Genomic DNA, 16,864 nt, shown 5'->3' on the forward strand with positions numbered 1-16,864 from the left:
TTTCTTTAATTTTTCTTCTTTGTCATGGCCTAGAAACATCATCTCTCTCCATCGCCGCCATATTCAGTGGGCGTTGTTGTGGGAATAACTCGGCGTCTAGCTGTAAAAGCTGATTAAAAAAGCCCTGATTTGGGTAAATGGCAGGACGCCCCTCTTTAGTCTTAAGATACGCCTCATCAAGACGCATACCTCTTTTCATCATAAGATATGCAATGACGGTTGTCGCAGAGCGCGACATACCAGCAAAGCAATGTACAAGACATCCCCTTCCTTTTTTTACGCTTTTTTCAATAAAGTCAACCGATTCCTGAAAGGTAAGTCTGATATCTGCACCCTCAATGTCATCAATACTGAGCGTCAAATGATCACCGCCAATTGGCGGTGTTGGGACAAGTTCCCGGCCCACGGTTAAAAGACTTTTAATGGAAAGTTTATCGTACACCAGCTGAGACTGTGCACTCCGCAGGCTACCGCAGTACACATGCTCAACAATGCGATCAGGGTAAATTTTGTTCCACATGATGCTGACATTGGGCAATTTTTCTTCCAATTTCTCTGAAATGTACGTTCGGTATACATTCGGCTCATTATCAAGTGCTAGCTTTAATTTGGGAAATTTCTCAAGAACTTCTTGATCTGGGAATTCGGTAATGCGTGGATTCTCCGCCAAGTAAATGACAGATAACATTGCCATCGACGGGGCGGTAGTCACAATTTCCAAAACGCTCTCCGGAATACCGGCAAAGTTATTGTAGTCCATGGAAAGAGTAGCCAGGTTGTACAGATACATAAAAGACTGCGGGAGCTGTTGAAGCTGATTATGACTTACATCCAGTCGCTCCAGTTGGCTCAAGTTACCCAAACTATCTGGGAGTTCCGATAGCTCGTTGCTTGCAATCACCAAACTACGAAGTTTGTGCAAAAACGATAACTCATGCGGTATGCTCGTTAATTTATTGTAGCTAAGATCCAAACTTACCACGTGAAGTAGCGGCGGGTCAAACACTTCCCTCGGTACAGAGGTCAGATCAAAACGATACAACAACAGTTCTGGGTTACCATTTTCACGGCATTTGTTTATCTCCTCCTCCCACGACAAATCATCGATCTCACAGGCTTTGGGAAGCTTCTTTTTACTTTTATTTTTTCTACACTGCACTTTAAAATGACTCAATGAGATTCCTTTAGGTGACGAAAGGCAATTTGTGATATCCACAATAGATCCAGCCGGCAAGTTGGCCTGCATCTCTACCTCTTCCAAGACATGTGCATTGTGAATACTGCTTGGTGGAAGAAGCATGGCCTCCTGGTTTCCATCCCCTTTATGTTCAATGGTGTGAATAAGATACGGCTTCATCTCATGACCTTCCTCATGGTCGTCATTCAGGGCGCATTTTCCACATCGAATGTACGAAGGACATACGGAACATCGAAATACCACAATTGCCAAATCCACATGACAGAGTCCACAGACAATTTTATCTTTAAAATGCAATAGCACAGAGGAATCCAATTCTTTGGGGTCAAACACACTGGCTCGACTTTCCTCATGGACAATGGAATCCACAAAGTTCGAATTACCAAAAAATTCGGTATCAATTATGGGATCTTGACCCACCACGTCCATAAGTCGGCGCTCCTCACGAAAACTAAAATCCAGAGATACCGCACCTTTTATAGAAGCAGATGACAGCTGCAAAGGTTTGACACCAAGAAGTTGGGAATCATCAAACGCATCCGCCAAATACGGGTGAGACAACAGCTCCTTTGCAGACGTCTTGGTCGTGATCGCCTTAGAAATAAAACTCAAAACTGGTTGGGTAAGAAGATCTAAAAATTCTTCAACCTTCTTAATGACATTTTGCGCAATAGTACCGCCCTCATTTCCACTATAAAAGGATTGCCAGACTTGCTTATACACCACTGGTATCACTGAGGCCGCAAGTAATCCGACACAAAAAGTGTCCACGGCATGTTTTGTCTTATGTAAAGGTTTCTTAAGATCTTCAATAACCCATGGAGGAAATGAGTACCAAAAATTCCCCATATCATCTTTTGTTAATGCCTCGTCCCTGGTTAAAAACAGGGGGCCAAAGTCTGCCAACACAAAACCAACGCCTCTTTGATAGAAAATATTAGACGGCGTTAGACATAAGTGTGAGACACCGTTTGTGTGAAGAAAATGTAACCCTCTGAGAACATCCACAAGCATCCCCTTTAAAGTGAAATAAGGATCCTCAATATTTGTAAGCGGAGGGAAATTCATGCTAAGAAATTCCCCTTCCGCATAGGGTTGCGTCGCAAAACAGCCATCTTTGTTCTCCACAATCTCCACAAGATGCAATATATTGGGGTGACGGGCCACACGGCAGAAGGCCAAGTCATGAAGAATGTTGCCTGCATAGGACAAATTCTCCAACTTCTTCATTACCGATCGCCTCATGACCTTCAAAACAATCTTCGTCATGTTACGAGCCGAGTTTACAAGAAACGTCTCACAGTTTCGCCCCCTGACAAAAGCTTCACTTATTGGCAAGCCACCTCGCTTCTGAGACCGCGAAAATCGTGCCCCGATGGTACTGAGACTAGCAATTGAGCCAACTTTTCCGCCATAATGAGAATTTGCGGCAGCGGGGGGAGAAATTGTGCTCCCACTAATGCTCTGTCTTACATTCTCCCCGAAAAGAGGGTGACGCAGCACTTCGATCATGGAAGGCCGATTATTGGGGTCACGATCTAGACACCACAGTACAACATCTTGGAAACTGACATCCGAAACCCAATCCGCATCCGGACACTCTATTTTCCCATGCAACACAGAATCCCGTATCGTTCCGAAAGGTTTGCCTTCAACATCCAACGGTTTTCGGCCGTAGGCGAGGCGATACATTAAAACTCCAAAGCCCCATACATCCGCCTTAAAATGATTTATTGCAGAAACATCTTCGGTTTGAAAAACCTCGGGCGGCATACAAGCCAACTCACCATTGAAAACAAGGCCTTCAGAACTTTGAGAGGCAAAAATATGTCCAAATCCAGCGTCCGCGATACAAGCCGTGCCACTGTTCTTGATGAGAATGTTGTCCAGTTTGAGGTTGTGGTGGTAGATTCGATGAGAGTGCAGGACACGAAGGCCGACGGCAACATCATGCAGCAGGGAGAGTAATCGTTCCTTCGTCTCCAGTTTGCCTACGAGAGCCTCACAACTGCCGTTTTCAATATACGGAGAGACAAAAACAAAGTTCTCATGCTGTCCATCATCCAGTACATCCACGCAGCGCAGAACGTTATCGTGAATCAAGTTCGTCAGCACTTTATGGTCATCCAAGACACGCTCGGCCAAGTTCATGCGGGTGACAAACGTGACCACTTTAAAAACGTTTTCTGGAGACTGTGAGGTGAGACTGCTGCTAAGCTGATAGCTCACATTGTTTTCGGACCCCACATTTTTCCCTGTTTTTCCCATCGTTCCGCCTCGTCCCCTTCCTCTTTCCTCCGGTGGTGCTTTGACAAGAAAACTTCGACCCACCGTTCCTGTTGGCAAGGAACCCAGGACAGAGTATTTTCCCACAACCTCCCCCGGAGCAAATTCTCCTGTGCACATGACAGCTGCTCGATTAGAAAATAACAAATCCGGATGAGCCAAAAAAAGTGACGCATATGGACCCTGGCAAAGCTCCTCCATAAAATCCTCCAGAAATGTTTGTGATTGAGAGCTCACAAGCCCCAATTTTTCTGTCAGCAATGCAGGCAACAGCCCAGTTGCACTACCATTATCGCCGCCATTCTGCAATTCGTAATGCTTCTCCATCAATTTTGACTTCCGCTGCTTCGCGCCCCACATTGCGTGGATTATTCCAGGGGCAATACATGCGCCCATTCTTCTTCCTTCCCTTGGTCGCCTCTCTTACTCTGTGTGGAATTCGTCCGCGCTAATGTCCTTGTCAACTTTTACTCCGTCGCCAAAGAAGATCCTCCTCTGCCCTTTGTTTATATCCCCCTCTACCGCTCTCAAAGGCACCTTACTGCCCGCTCGGCCGCCTCCTTCTCTCTCTCTCTCTCTCTCTCTTTCTCGTTCTCCTTTCCCCCCTGTTGGTAAACACTCGCCGCACTCCTACGCGTCCATATCAACAAGCGAAAGGACGTGCAAAAGGAAGAAAACAAAACGAAAAAAAAGACACAGAATATCATGGCGGTTCTAGAAATAAATGCAAATCGTGGGAGTTCATGGAAAAAAAAAAAAAAAGAGATGCGCAAACGCAAGTTCAAAAGAAAAAAAAAAACATGCCTCCTACCCACGCCGAAAGAATACCGGACTCCGTAAAGTCATCACTGCAGCACTTTTTTCCCGAGCTGCAAATCTCCCGAAAGCACCCTCTGCAGTACTTCATTTGCGCCATCAACTGTCTCTATCCCGTCAAGAAGCTTGTAGCGGATCGTGTCACGCTTCGCTGCCCGTAACAATAGCATCTGATGAGAGGCACCACCCTCAACACTGTTGGCCACCTCTTCCAGACCAAGATCATTCCGAAGGGCAGAAAGAATGACATCACGCTCGGCATCTGCCTCGAAGAATAAAAGGGGTTCGTTGTGAAACATCTCGTGAACACGCTCAAGAGTAAACGCGGACGTAAACGACAACACACACAGCGGTGCTCGTTCATGTACGCGCAGTGTCGCCGGTAAGCAGAAGTCCGCCAACAACTGTGCGGTTAGTCGTACGGGGCGCACGGGTAATGCTGGCGTGGGTGTCCCACCACCAGCCGCAGCGGTATTCTTGCCCTTGCCACTGTCGTTTTCTTGTGGATGCTCTCCTGCATTTTCCTTCGCGGCATCCAAATTATCGGCATCATCTGTTGCGCATGCCAACAAGAACTTCGCAATGGGCTCATAGGCGATCTGTTTTCCCGGGTATATTACAGTCTTGATGTCGCCCTCCGTGGCGTTGAGAACAGCGATGCTCGGGCGTTCCTGCACTCCAAATTCCTCCGAGACTTCTTTTTTCGCATTTTCACCAACAAAATAAAACGGCATAGACTTCAAACGTGGGGAATGTGACAAAACAGCAAAAATGGCGGGAATACGTGGCTTGGAAGAGAAGAGAACCACAATTTTCTTCTCAGGTGCCTTTTGTACTGCCTCCCGCAAGGCATCACTGCTCGTAATTGTCTTTATCCCAGAGGAAGTGATTTGATTCATCGCGTTGGCTTGAAGTGACTTCGCCTGTCGCGGCCCATTGTATTCCTGTGGCTTGTTGATGTCCTTTTCACCCACGTTCCAGTACTTTATGGTCGGAAAACCACGAATGCCAAACTGCCCTGCAATCTGCGAGTGTTCGTCGGCGTTGATGGCACCCACGCGGACGGTGCCGTAGGCAGACTGAGCAAATTTCTCCCACTCTGGGTGAATTCTGCGGCAGTGACCGCACCACGGGGCATAAAAAAGAATGTACACTGGCTTGTGGGAAGACACAAAATTCTTAAAGGTTGCAGGCGTTAGTTCCACAACGCCAGAGAATTTCGTAAACGGAAATGCCTCCGCAAAAACAATGCTCGTTAAAAGTAATACCATAAAAAAAAGCGGTATCGAAAGAAAAATGGCCGCCAAAGGGCATTTAGATTTCAGCGTCCGACGTCTTGAATTCAACGGCTTCATTGGCCCTTTCTCCTTATCTCTATTTCCTTCCTATTAATTATATATTGAATAGATCGCTGGTGTTTGTGTTTGTGCGGGGGCAAGAACCAGAAAAGTAAAGTAATGGTTCCTTGAAGTTCGCTCTATTGTCTGGAAATGATGCTCACGCCCCGTATTACGTTAACTCTTCTCCTCAGGCAAAATAAAGTGCACAAAAAAAAGAAAAAACGCAACAAAAACAACAACAACAACAACAACAACAACAAAGACAAGAAAAACAGAAAATACGAGGCACGCACAACATGTAGTCAACAAAAAAAAAAAAAAGGAAAGAAAGAAGGGAGGGGAAGAGAGCAAGGCGCCCCTCCATTCACTCACACTCACACACACACACGCGGGCGCAGCCGCAAACACATCAACCAAAAAGGAAAACCACAGCATTGGTACACGGCGCATATACATGGGAAAAACAACAAGAAAAAAAAAACATAGAAGAAACAAAGTAAAGCAAGAACGCGCCTCATCAACACGCGGCATCCCTGAGTCCCTCCCCCCACCACTACAGACGTGCAAAACTTGCACAAGTCATACCACCACTTCGCTTCGCTTCAATAAAAGAAGAAGAAGGGATTTCACTACTGCCATGGGAATAAGTTCCGCGCCACAAAAAAAAAAAAAAAAAAAAAAAAAAAAAAAAAAAACTGTTTTCAGGACAAAGACACGGCAGGGCGACGCATCCACACGCTCGTGATAATTGCAGTTACCACCAGCATGGTCCCTGCAATGAACAAACCCCATGGATCCTCCATAAAGTCTTCTAGTCCAACGAAGTTCGTCCCAAACCACGAGGTGATTAATTCAAGGGGAATAAAGAAAGTTGTAAAAAGGGTCAAAATACGAAAATGATCCTCAAGCACGTAAACTGCAACGGAAAACTGAAGCGCGAGAAGAAAACGCGACTGATCATGAAGTTCATCGGCCAGCGATGAGACAGTGGAGAGATAAACTAACTCCCTTTGGTCTTCAATTTGTACGGGCAGGCTCAACACTGTCAAAAGCTTCATGTAACAGCGTTGGGTCTCACGAAGTAGGTTAGCGTGTATCTTCAATCGTCTGTTAATAATATGCAACTGCGTGAGAATTTTTGAAAGTTCATTCAATTTTGTGGCAGATCCAAACAAGACCGTTTCAAGTTCATCAAGACGCTCTGCATCTTTGTGATCCAGAGTCTGTACACTCATCGTAGCGCCGCGAACAATTCGCCGTAATAGGTCGATCCATGTATCCCCATGTCGTCTGCTTCTCACCCACTGGTTCAACAATTCCTCCAAAAACGGCAAACGGTGTCGGTGGACCGTAACTATCCAGCACTGTTCGGCACACGGGTTCAATTTACTGTCTCCACCGCCCTTTTGAGAGACTTTTCCCGCTTGCTGGGGGCCCAAATGGAACCTGTTCGGTTTGTCGCTCTTTTCATTTGATGTCTGGCTTTCTTTCAACAGAAAAATATGAAGACGATCTGTTGACTCTGTTATCGTGACTTGGGACGACATTCTACGTCGAACATTCTTCATCTTGCCCAATGCCTTTCCTTGATAACGACGCACCTGATCATCGTCCGCGTCACTAAAGTCCAGAGTGTCATCCTCATCCTCTCCACTCTCCTGCAATTTGGAATATTTTGACCGCCGTATATCGTCCAATGCGGGCGCAGAAAAGTCTTTTACTTTCTCGGGCAAAATCATAGAAAACCAAAAAGGGTTTTGTCGCGCACAACGCAACGTCAAACAAGCCCAACTCTCCTCAACGTAAACAAATGGCAACGGACGTACATTATGACTGACTTTGAGTATCATATCCGGTGGCAGTTCTCCACGACGAAGTGCGTCCATGGCATGAGCCACAAACTCGCCCTCTTCTACAAACGAGTCATGGGCCCACGAATGGGTTCGTCCGGCAACATCCAACCATCGCACACCTGTTCCTGTAGAGACTTCCGTGAAAGTAATTAATGAAGAATACACATCTGAACGCACATTTTCACCGATGCCCGTCTTCGGCTGCCTTTCACCAGGCACAGGCTTCTCTTTGCAGGAATCACCAGCCATCTCGTCAACGCCAGCAGCATTTTTCCCACGTCCCATGGTACAGTCCGTCTTCTTGTGTCTCTTCTCACACCTTTGCCCGGTGAAAACACAATAAGCTGGAAGGGAAGCCGCATGAATTCCGTAAAGGCGACGCATGAGAGAGCTGCGGGACCAAAAGTGGAGTTGGGGCGGGATCATGTATTGGCGTATAAATGAATAATAACACCAACGGCTGCCCCTCCTTTCGTATCGGAAACGGTTCCCTCCCAGCCACCAGCCCAATGTGCTGACACCAAAAGAGAGAGAGAGAAAAAAAAGGGGTGGTAAAACAAAAAGTTGTATGTGGGAGCCACCGCGGAAGTGAAGAGGGCAGCAACACATCGTAACGGCGACAATAATAAATAACAATAAAACCCTGCGACGATGCCCACAGCGGCGGAAAAACAACAACAACAAAAAGGAAATGCCCTTGCAGCAACCAACCAACTACATATCAACAAAAAGCGCATTTTCAGATTCTAATTCTTTACTGCATTATTGGATCATCTTCCCGAGCGTGCGTGTTGGAAAATCTTTTCCAGCTTCTGAATCTCTTCCCTCTCTTTTTGCTGCTTCATTCGCACCTCCTCCGACTCCTCTCGCAGCATGTGCTGATTCTTGACAAGGTACTCGTCAATGGCGTCGTGCTCCACGATGGAAATCAAGTCAAACGGCAAAAACCCATAGCGGAAAAGGGCATTGGGACGATTAATGGCAAAGTTGTAATGCCGGCAAATCTCTTGGCCGGGGTTGATGCGGGCAATGGAATAAAGTGTTATGGCACCTTTGCCGCCCACAACAGAACTCGGACCCACGCGTAAGCCACAGTTGGGTCGATTAGAATGATTCACCAGGTCAAGCAGTGGCACCATGCACACTTCTGACGGGTCTGGCTTTTTTATCCACTGGCGCATGTAGTGACGCACACGACGCCACACGGCTGAACCGTCGTAATAGTCCGGTGGAGGCATGTGCTCCACACGCGCCAGAACTAAACGTGCGATGCGTCTAAACGTGTCTACTGAAAACGGTGGCTGAAATTTCTCATGAATGGCTGTAATATTGTGATGAAACAACTTCGTCATTTCCTCGTAGCTTTTTCGCTGCCACATATCCAGCGCCATACCGTACATACCAAAAATGAACTGCTCGTTAAAATCCTCATCATCAATCAACCTAGCCCATGGCATGGCTCCACCACGGAGAATTTGCGTAATTCGTTCCACTTCCTCTGCGTCCCGCGCATGAGTGATGTCGGGAATACTAGAGATGATGGCACTGAACTGAAGACCCAGATAAAACTGAGGTGACATCATCTTAAACTCCTCCTCTCGCACGGCATTACGAACACCATCTAATGTCACGTGACGAAGTGTGTTGGGTTTACTTTGAATGTTAGAAACCGTGTAGAGACTTGTCAGCGGAATAGTGGCAATTGGTTTATTGGCCTCCAGCGGTGTACTGCTGGTAGACAAAAACAAACCTCGTACCTGTGACGAACGGACTCCAATGAATGTGTCTTGGTGCAGGGTAATTCCAAAGTGACTACGACAGGCCTCATAAAAATCTCCCGGGAGCGTCGATAATTTGCCGTACAACTCCTTCCCAAAATCCGCGCGGCGACGGGTGATGGACAACATCAGGGAAGGGGACGGGGCGGGGGAGTTATCTCGTGCCGCCGTCAGTTCACTACTCAACGGAGTAAAATGTCCTGTTTTCTCTGTGGAGGTGTCCCGTGTTGTTTTCTTTGTTCCCTCCCTCACACACTCTCCCTTCTACATCCACATGTATGTATATTCCCCCACACCCCACAGCAGCCTCAAACGCAAAGAAGAAATATCGTACATAGAAAAATACATGCATACATAAAACACACGTAAAAAGAAAAAAAAAACAGGCGCTTTTCAAGAAGAAAAACAACAGTAGGAACGAACAAATAAAAACATATTTTCTCACGCCATTAACATAATCCCTCTTCCTTTTTCCTCGTATTTTGGGTGGCGGTGTGCCAAATCCATCGATCAGCGGACTCACGGGCCGACAGCCGTTCAAAATTGAATGGAGAAAAACAAAAAAGAAAGAAGCAACAATGCTACGGAAGGAACCACCACAAATACCCAAAAAGGAAACAAATGGTGTAGCCCACAAACAGACACACAGAGAGACCAGAAAAGAAAAAAAAAAAAAAAAAAGGGAAACTCCGGCGGCTCTTCTTCAGCTCCTCGCAGACGAACGGCGTTCAGCATGACGACGATGACGACGACGAAGAGGACGTGTACACCAAGTCAGCAATTAACGCGAGATGATCGGATGGGTACTGCTTGTTTGGTAACGCCACATTTTCCGATAGTTCGCTCTCCGGCGGAATCGGAACGGTGCGCAGAACGGAGAGACGCGTCGGTGAAAAAAATATGTAATCAATGACCTCGCGAAAAGTCATGGCATAATTTGTCCAGGGCAATTCTTGCCCCGTCTCGCTGTACGCATCCCTCAGTTGCAATGGGGCACTAAGGGTTTCTCGAAATGCCCCAAATGGCGGCTGACGTTTGTCCGGCTGAGTCACCGGCACCGACGATGACGCGCCCTCCTCAGCCGCTTCTTCCACCCCCTCCATTTCCTCTGTGCCGACACCCAGCATGCGATCACATCCCCAATAGAAAAGCTCACCTTTCTTCCAGGAATGATGTTCCGCCTCCGTCTGACCCCTCGTCACAAGCCTGTACCCGCCCGTTGTGGGAGTAAAGTTAAAATCTCCACAGAGAACGACAGAAGGCTGCGACACAGCAAAAATCTTCAGCTTATACAACAACATATATACCTGCAGCAAACGTATATGACAAGCGTTAGCGTGATAAAAGAGATGTGTGTTACCAACAATTAGCTCCTCTTTGGTTTGAAGATCCTTCAAGAGAACCAACGCCCCAATAGACGTGACTTTTTCAAGTGCTTCCCGAAATTCGGGGTAAAGTGACACACGTGCCACTAAATCGGGATGATCTTCCTGTAAAGTTGTCCAGTTCAACGGGAAAACAAGGGTCTCATTCATACAAAAACGAGTTCTTTTCCAGAAGCATGCACAACCCTCTTTTACGCCCCCATTTTTGTTCGTGTAGCGCCCATCATAGCCACTGTGATGTAAGATGCGTTCAAAGAACTGACGGTAAACTTTTTCCCCACATTCCTGAAGACAAATCACGTCGGCTCTGTATGCGAGAAGTTCTTGCAATATGCGCACTTGGCGGTACTCCAATGACAATATGTCGTCGGTCGCAAAGGGGTAAATACGTCTCTTTGCCGCGCTTGTGCTGCAAAACTCATCGTGGAGAACATTGTACGTTACTACCCTAAAAGCAGGTGCCTCTGCTGGCGCCATTGTGTGCTTCCACCGATCCACAGGTGTCAATGCAGCACGAACAGGGGGTAAATCAACCTGTGTCCAGAGACCAGAGTCCCCTTCAGGTGATACACGGAGCACCAAAGTTTTCCCTAGATGCTCCTCAAGAGGCGTAAAAACAGCATCCGTCGAAATGACACTTATGTTTGTGTGTTCGCGTGAATCCGTGCTGCATAAGCACCATTCATAAAGAATACCAACTTCTGATGTAAACAATGTGGTTATGCCACAGCAAAGAGCCGGCAATCCCACATAAAGCGCAGATGGGGGGACAATGGATGTAATGGTGGGAACGTTGTACTTTATCTTCACAACAGTCGAACCAATTAACATCTCTTTGGCCCGCTTCCAAAATAATTTGTTAGTTATGGATGTGTCCAAAGGCTTAAGGGTGTTGGAAGTTGGCGCTGTTGCTTGACCTTCCGCTTCATGCTCATCAATTTCCAAACCAAATACGTGAATGGGCTGAGAGTCTTTGAGTAAATCTTCCCTTTTCATTCGTCGGCTATTCTTCCCTTCCTTCTGTTGAACCAGTAAAATCTGAAGCCGTTCAATTGTCCTCATTGCCACCTCGTCCTCACTTCTCGCCATGTTCTTTCGCCATATGGAGCTCAAAGAGTCATTAAGCTGCAAACAGATATCTAATGTAATAATGGCGCTGTTCACAGGATGCAACACAATGACAGTGTTGGGCTGCCGCGCCATCCGCGCAATACTCGACTTTGTCCGAAGCGCACCGACTGTGGCACCGGTATTCTGCCCAAAAAATTGGCAATTTAAGTGGTGAGTGGGCCCCAGTGCGCACCTGATGGCCCTGTACAAAGTGCGGGTATGTCGAATCGTCTTGAGCGGTGGAGCGAAGCGCAGAGTCACGTAAAAATGCAGACGGGTAAGGCGAGCGAATGAGTGAGTAAAAAAAAAAAAAATATGTGTTCTACCAACACCCGCAGGGCAAAAAAAAAAAAAAAAAAAAAAAAAAATAAACTCAATAAAAGTAGTGCAAGAAAAAAAAGAGAAGAAAACAACAAAAAGAAAACTTCAGTCTTTTTTTTCTTTTTCTGTTTGTTGTGCACCGTCTATTATGTGAACGGCGCAAATTCCCTTTTCTCGCCGTCCCATCTCTCATTCTGTGTCAAAAGTGTGGCGTCACATTGTGTTTGGGGCAACACGGTTACGCAAATCCAGCGTATTGGACCAACATGACGTCTCGAGTGTGTTCAGGTCTTGCAGCATTGGCACGATGTAAACATGCCAGCCCTTGCGAGACTGGTAGCAGAGCCAAGTCGCCATCGCCAGAACGGATGAGAGCATCCATGTGGTCATCGTCAAATTGAGCCGAAAAAAAGCCGGGAGGTCAAAAGGAACGGTCGCCTGCACCTTCACCTGCCCCTTGGCATTCACGTTGTAGACCGAAACCGTTGCATCACCAAGAAGAAAAATAACGGCCAGTATGAGAAAAAGACCGGCAAAACCAAAGAGTACAAATGCCAAAGGATACAAAACAAAGCGATGCCGTAGCAGTGGAAGGGCCGTGCCTATAACATTGATAATGATGAGGAATGTGAACAAAGGCCCTAATGTATCGGTAACGGACATGACGACTTACCGCCCCAAATATTTAAATAAACATATTGCATGCAAAAAGCAGAAAGCAAAAACAACAACAAAAGGACAGCAGGGCAAAACAGCAATGAAAATCCTCGGTGGCAGCCAAGAAAATTCATAACGAGCCAGCAATTCTCACGCAACATGGTCATCGTTGTCGGGGTAATAACCACAGCGAAAAGCTAAACCGAACAGTGGCGGAAAAAAAGGCAAAAAAAAGAAAAAAAAAGACTGGCTACGGGTTTTGCGCTCTCAAAATGACTCCCAATCTATGCAAATATCTAAGTGTACAGCAGAATAATAATACTAATATCGATAAATAACTAAACTCTCAAATGCACACCCACATCACTTTGTAGATAACGGACCGTTTATTTTCTCTCTTATTCCTGTGGCTCTCCTGTTCCCATGCGCAGACTCCCACTGTCATTTTTCCCTGACCTATTTCTCAAACTAGCGTTTCATTTCGTGTAAGAAGCAACATGCTGTTCGTCTACCGCGTTGCAGCGTCCGTACAACATGTCCTCCAGGGCGTCAATTGTCGTTGGCAGGTTTTCCCGCGAGAGACGCAAAATAAGGGGCACACCATCGCGCCCCACTGCGGCAGCTGCATCGTTGGAGAGCGTGGGATACGGCTGCGTCTGCTGCGACATCCGTTTTGTCGCAAATATCCCCTCCACATCAAAAAACATGCGAAAGTTTGCAAGGCTGGAGGCCTTAAAGCCGCGATCAAGATACATGGAGAAAACAACGCAGCGCGCCGGATTCACATGAATTTTCTCTGCGGCGCGAAGGAAAATATCAACATGAGGACGGCTTTTGATGTGCCGATCGTATGCCTCCTCACCGTCAATGTGAGCGAGAAACAGTGGCATAACCTCAGGATTGTAGTGCATCAGCGTCTTGAGACTACGTGAGTATGTCACGACCGCAAGCGCAATACCGCTATTGGAGAGATCCTTCAACAATGCGTGCATGCCAGCGTTCACTCGAGGGGTCATGCGAGAGAGTATTTCCGCCATTTCTGCCACTTTGGCGTTCGCCAGGCCATATCGTGTCTCGACGATCTCGGCGTCGTCCGGGGTACCGAGCTCGAGATCAATCCCACGGTCCAATAAGACGTTGTGTATGCCACTGAATGCAATTTCACGTTCTTCTGCTTGGTAAATAACTTTTTCAAAGAATTCTTCTGTGGTTAAGGGCTGAATTTCACGAAGATGCAGCGCTCGGTAATTCTCAAAGAGGGATTCAAGCGTTTTATACCAAGCCATGTAGTGTATATCTGTAATTTCATCAAATAACGTCTCGCAAAGAAAAACGGCACCGTCAAATTCCCCCTCGCCACTTCTTATCAACCGTGGCACAGACACTTGCCTCTTGGCGGTATATCGGTGAAATCCCGTGTGAAGATGAATACGATGGCCATCGCCATGCACAAAACGAATACTATCCCCTGCAATAAGTTCATATGTAACGTAATCCTTGTCTACCGTGGTACTTAATGTTGACCCACGCCAACAAATTGTAAACTTGACAATCGATAATCCTGCAGGAAAGCATGGATCTAAATAAAGAGTCCGTTTACCCAATTTGAGTCTACCGATGCCACTGACAATGGCAATCCAAGAAGAAGACATGACGCCAAAATGGAGTCCTTCATCGGCGGTGTAAATGACATTATCCACATCCAGACTCATCAATGAGCGTAATAACGGCAGACCATGAGCAAATGATCCATTGGATTGAAAATCCACAGCCGCCACAATAGCAAGAGACTCGGGTGAATCATATGTGCAAAGCGCCTCGTAATGGGCCAGATTTCGTACCAAGTCCTTTTTTTCAAATTCTTCTTGATACAGAAGCATCCCCAGCAATACTTCGGGAATATCAACAAGCATGTGAGAAAATATTGCAAGAGGATGATAATTCATTGACAATGGGTGTTTAGGACGCTCACCCTTCCACTCCTTAAGTGTATGGAAGTAATCATGTACCAAGTAGACTCCTAAATGATCATTACGACGTATAACAATACCATCAGATGTGGCTCGAAAATTTTCAAGCTCAGATTTGTCCATGTCAATTTGTTTTAGCAGATTTGTCATAGCTTCTTCTCCAAGCAATGCCAGTTGTTGTTCATAGAGATCAAGAACATATCGCATATGCATTTTGGCGGACAAATGAATATAAAAATTTCCAGAAGCCGTGCTGTTATATTCATCCGGTCCCGCAATATTGTCCAGACGAAACACACCCTCACTTTCTACCCATTCACCTAACTGAGGCCACACACGTGCCGTTTCTAACATAAGTTCTAAAAGCCATAGACGGTCTTTTTGGTCGATAGTCTCTACAGCAGCAAAGAAAAAGTTGATGATGTACCCAATCTCAGCATTCACATGTAATCGTGCTTGGCTTACGGTATTGTGTTGCTCACATTCCGTTCCTTTAATTGTACTACGCGGAAAAATAGCGCCATGTTTGAGAGAAATAAGATGAGCGTTGACTCTTGCCTGGGGAAGAAGCGAATACAAGCCCCGAAGTAATGCCAGGGCGCGGGGTGGTGAAGTCAATGTGTAAAATATACCATGATACAAGTACTGATGAAGATCATATAAAAGGCTCGTTTTTGTAGCCGAGCAACCGCCACGTGGTAGCCCGTTATGTAAGTTATGGGAAACACAAAACAGTCGAAATGCATTGAACAATAGGGAGAGACGTAGCCGATCCGGTGTTAATTCTTCTTGTTGCTGCAAGTCAATAAAAAAATGATCCCAGAATTCATTCAAGATCAAACGTTGATCTTCCATTATTTCTGAAATGGTGGGAAATAAACGCGCGGAGGGGATACCGCCGCTGTGGTGCCGGGCCAAATATGTCACCGTCACCCTCGTTGGCAGTGTGTCCGGAGTAATGGAAAGAATAAATCGCTTCTTAAAAGATAAAGTTTTCTTTTTTTGATTCTCAAAGGAAGAAATAATGCGACCACCAAACCCGGGATCACTCTCGCTGTCACTTGGACACGATAGGGCTGCCGCAGAAAAGTTTTGCTCCATCAAACCGTGGTCTCCCGTCTCGCACAGTAACTGGTGCTCCGGGGTAATTTTCACGGAACTGTTTTCATAATCCACAGCACAGGTGGATTGCGTAACGATGCTCTCCACGACGCCGGAGGTGCGGGACTGCAGCAAAATATCATCTACACTGTCACCTCGCAGAATAGCCCACTCTCTCAAATCCACGGTGATTGTCACAACAAACTCCAAAAGATATGAGGGAGATGCATCCGGATTCGTAGAGTTCATATTGTTTGCGTAAAAAATATTGGGGGATTCACCGAGGTAAAGATCATATGGCGATGAACCAAAAGTAAAATTGGAGTAAACAATATCCGCTCCCCATAAGTCCAGTTCTTTCATGGAAACGACACGACGATAATCTCCATCAAACATTAATCCACCATCCCCACTCATTACATCACGGCATTCACTGTGATACGTTGCATTACGCAAATCAAGCCGTCGGGGTGGCACCGACCGAAGGGTACCGCAATCGCCATCAATTAGGCAGTCAAGATTGACGGTACAAACAGTGGCCCCCATCTGCATCTCGTAAGGTAGGGCTTCGCTATCAATTTGACGATCAACTGGAACGTTGTGGTATACTCCATTCACAAAGACATTTGATTCAAAACCGACTGTCTCACATTCACTACGGTGCCGAACACCCAGATATCCGTTGGTGCCATACATCACACCGTCTGTTACACTACCGGAGACATATGCGGCAGCATCCGTTCCTTGCACTATATTCCAGCCATCCAGCAAAAAAATGGGTCGTTTTGTGACCTCGTACTCACGAGCCAATGGACTCCGCCGCCAAAACGGCATGTGTTTTTCTTCGTCCCTCGCCCTTTTGTAATAAACAATTAACCCACAGTCCTCTGCTTCTTTTCACTTGTTTTTTTTTTTTTTCCTTTTCGTCTCGGTTCCTCTCAGTGTATGTATTTTTGTGTTTATTTTCTCTTCTCTTCTCCTGTTTCTTTTTTTCCCCTTCTTCTTTTACTCCGCTAGAAAAGAAATAAACTTCAATTTATTCTACCCCT

At 46.3% G+C, this 16,864-nt stretch overlaps 7 protein-coding genes across 7 annotated transcripts, besides 10 other annotated features; all 7 read right to left on the reverse strand.

Moving 5' to 3' along the window:
- Positions 1–2,030: part of a sequence feature (heterozygous, non-Esmeraldo-like haplotype) that runs on past the window's edge.
- Tc00.1047053506559.190 (dual specificity protein phosphatase, putative) lies at positions 23–3,880 on the reverse strand (the record flags this gene model as incomplete). Its single annotated transcript, XM_816707.1, has 1 exon — positions 23–3,880. One exon carries the CDS (start codon positions 3,878–3,880, stop codon positions 23–25), a length of 3,858 nt encoding a protein of 1,285 aa, XP_821800.1.
- Positions 2,031–2,209: a sequence feature (areas merged during assembly that could not be assigned to a particular haplotype. This can correspond to areas where the two haplotypes were merged or to regions with more than two copies in the genome that were merged during assembly.).
- Positions 2,210–16,864: part of a sequence feature (heterozygous, non-Esmeraldo-like haplotype) that runs on past the window's edge.
- Positions 4,042–4,074: a microsatellite.
- Tc00.1047053506559.200 (thioredoxin, putative) lies at positions 4,330–5,655 on the reverse strand (the record flags this gene model as incomplete). The annotated part of the gene is made up of 1 exon (XM_816709.1): positions 4,330–5,655. One exon carries the CDS (start codon positions 5,653–5,655, stop codon positions 4,330–4,332), a length of 1,326 nt encoding a protein of 441 aa, XP_821802.1.
- Positions 5,865–5,914: a microsatellite.
- Positions 5,945–5,992: a sequence feature (GA-rich).
- Positions 6,300–6,335: a microsatellite.
- Positions 6,342–7,919, reverse strand: Tc00.1047053506559.205 (uncharacterized protein; the record flags this gene model as incomplete). The annotated part of the gene is made up of 1 exon (XM_816739.1): positions 6,342–7,919. One exon carries the CDS (start codon positions 7,917–7,919, stop codon positions 6,342–6,344), a length of 1,578 nt encoding a protein of 525 aa, XP_821832.1.
- Tc00.1047053506559.210 (hypothetical protein, conserved) lies at positions 8,264–9,400 on the reverse strand (the record flags this gene model as incomplete). The annotated part of the gene is made up of 1 exon (XM_816711.1): positions 8,264–9,400. The coding sequence occupies one exon, from the start codon at positions 9,398–9,400 to the stop codon at positions 8,264–8,266; it is 1,137 nt and encodes a 378-aa protein (XP_821804.1).
- Positions 9,930–9,952: a microsatellite.
- Tc00.1047053506559.220 (hypothetical protein, conserved) lies at positions 10,000–11,859 on the reverse strand (the record flags this gene model as incomplete). The annotated part of the gene is made up of 1 exon (XM_816713.1): positions 10,000–11,859. The coding sequence occupies one exon, from the start codon at positions 11,857–11,859 to the stop codon at positions 10,000–10,002; it is 1,860 nt and encodes a 619-aa protein (XP_821806.1).
- Positions 12,108–12,190: a sequence feature (A-rich).
- Positions 12,301–12,750, reverse strand: Tc00.1047053506559.230 (hypothetical protein, conserved; the record flags this gene model as incomplete). Its single annotated transcript, XM_816715.1, has 1 exon — positions 12,301–12,750. One exon carries the CDS (start codon positions 12,748–12,750, stop codon positions 12,301–12,303), a length of 450 nt encoding a protein of 149 aa, XP_821808.1.
- On the reverse strand, positions 13,221–16,649 carry Tc00.1047053506559.240 (hypothetical protein, conserved; the record flags this gene model as incomplete). Its single annotated transcript, XM_816682.1, has 1 exon — positions 13,221–16,649. One exon carries the CDS (start codon positions 16,647–16,649, stop codon positions 13,221–13,223), a length of 3,429 nt encoding a protein of 1,142 aa, XP_821775.1.
- Positions 16,707–16,822: a sequence feature (T-rich).

The sequence above is a fragment of the Trypanosoma cruzi genome, genomic scaffold, assembly GCF_000209065.1.
Source record: "Trypanosoma cruzi strain CL Brener 1047053516623 genomic scaffold, whole genome shotgun sequence".
In the NCBI taxonomy this organism is placed as follows: domain Eukaryota; phylum Euglenozoa; class Kinetoplastea; order Trypanosomatida; family Trypanosomatidae; genus Trypanosoma; species Trypanosoma cruzi.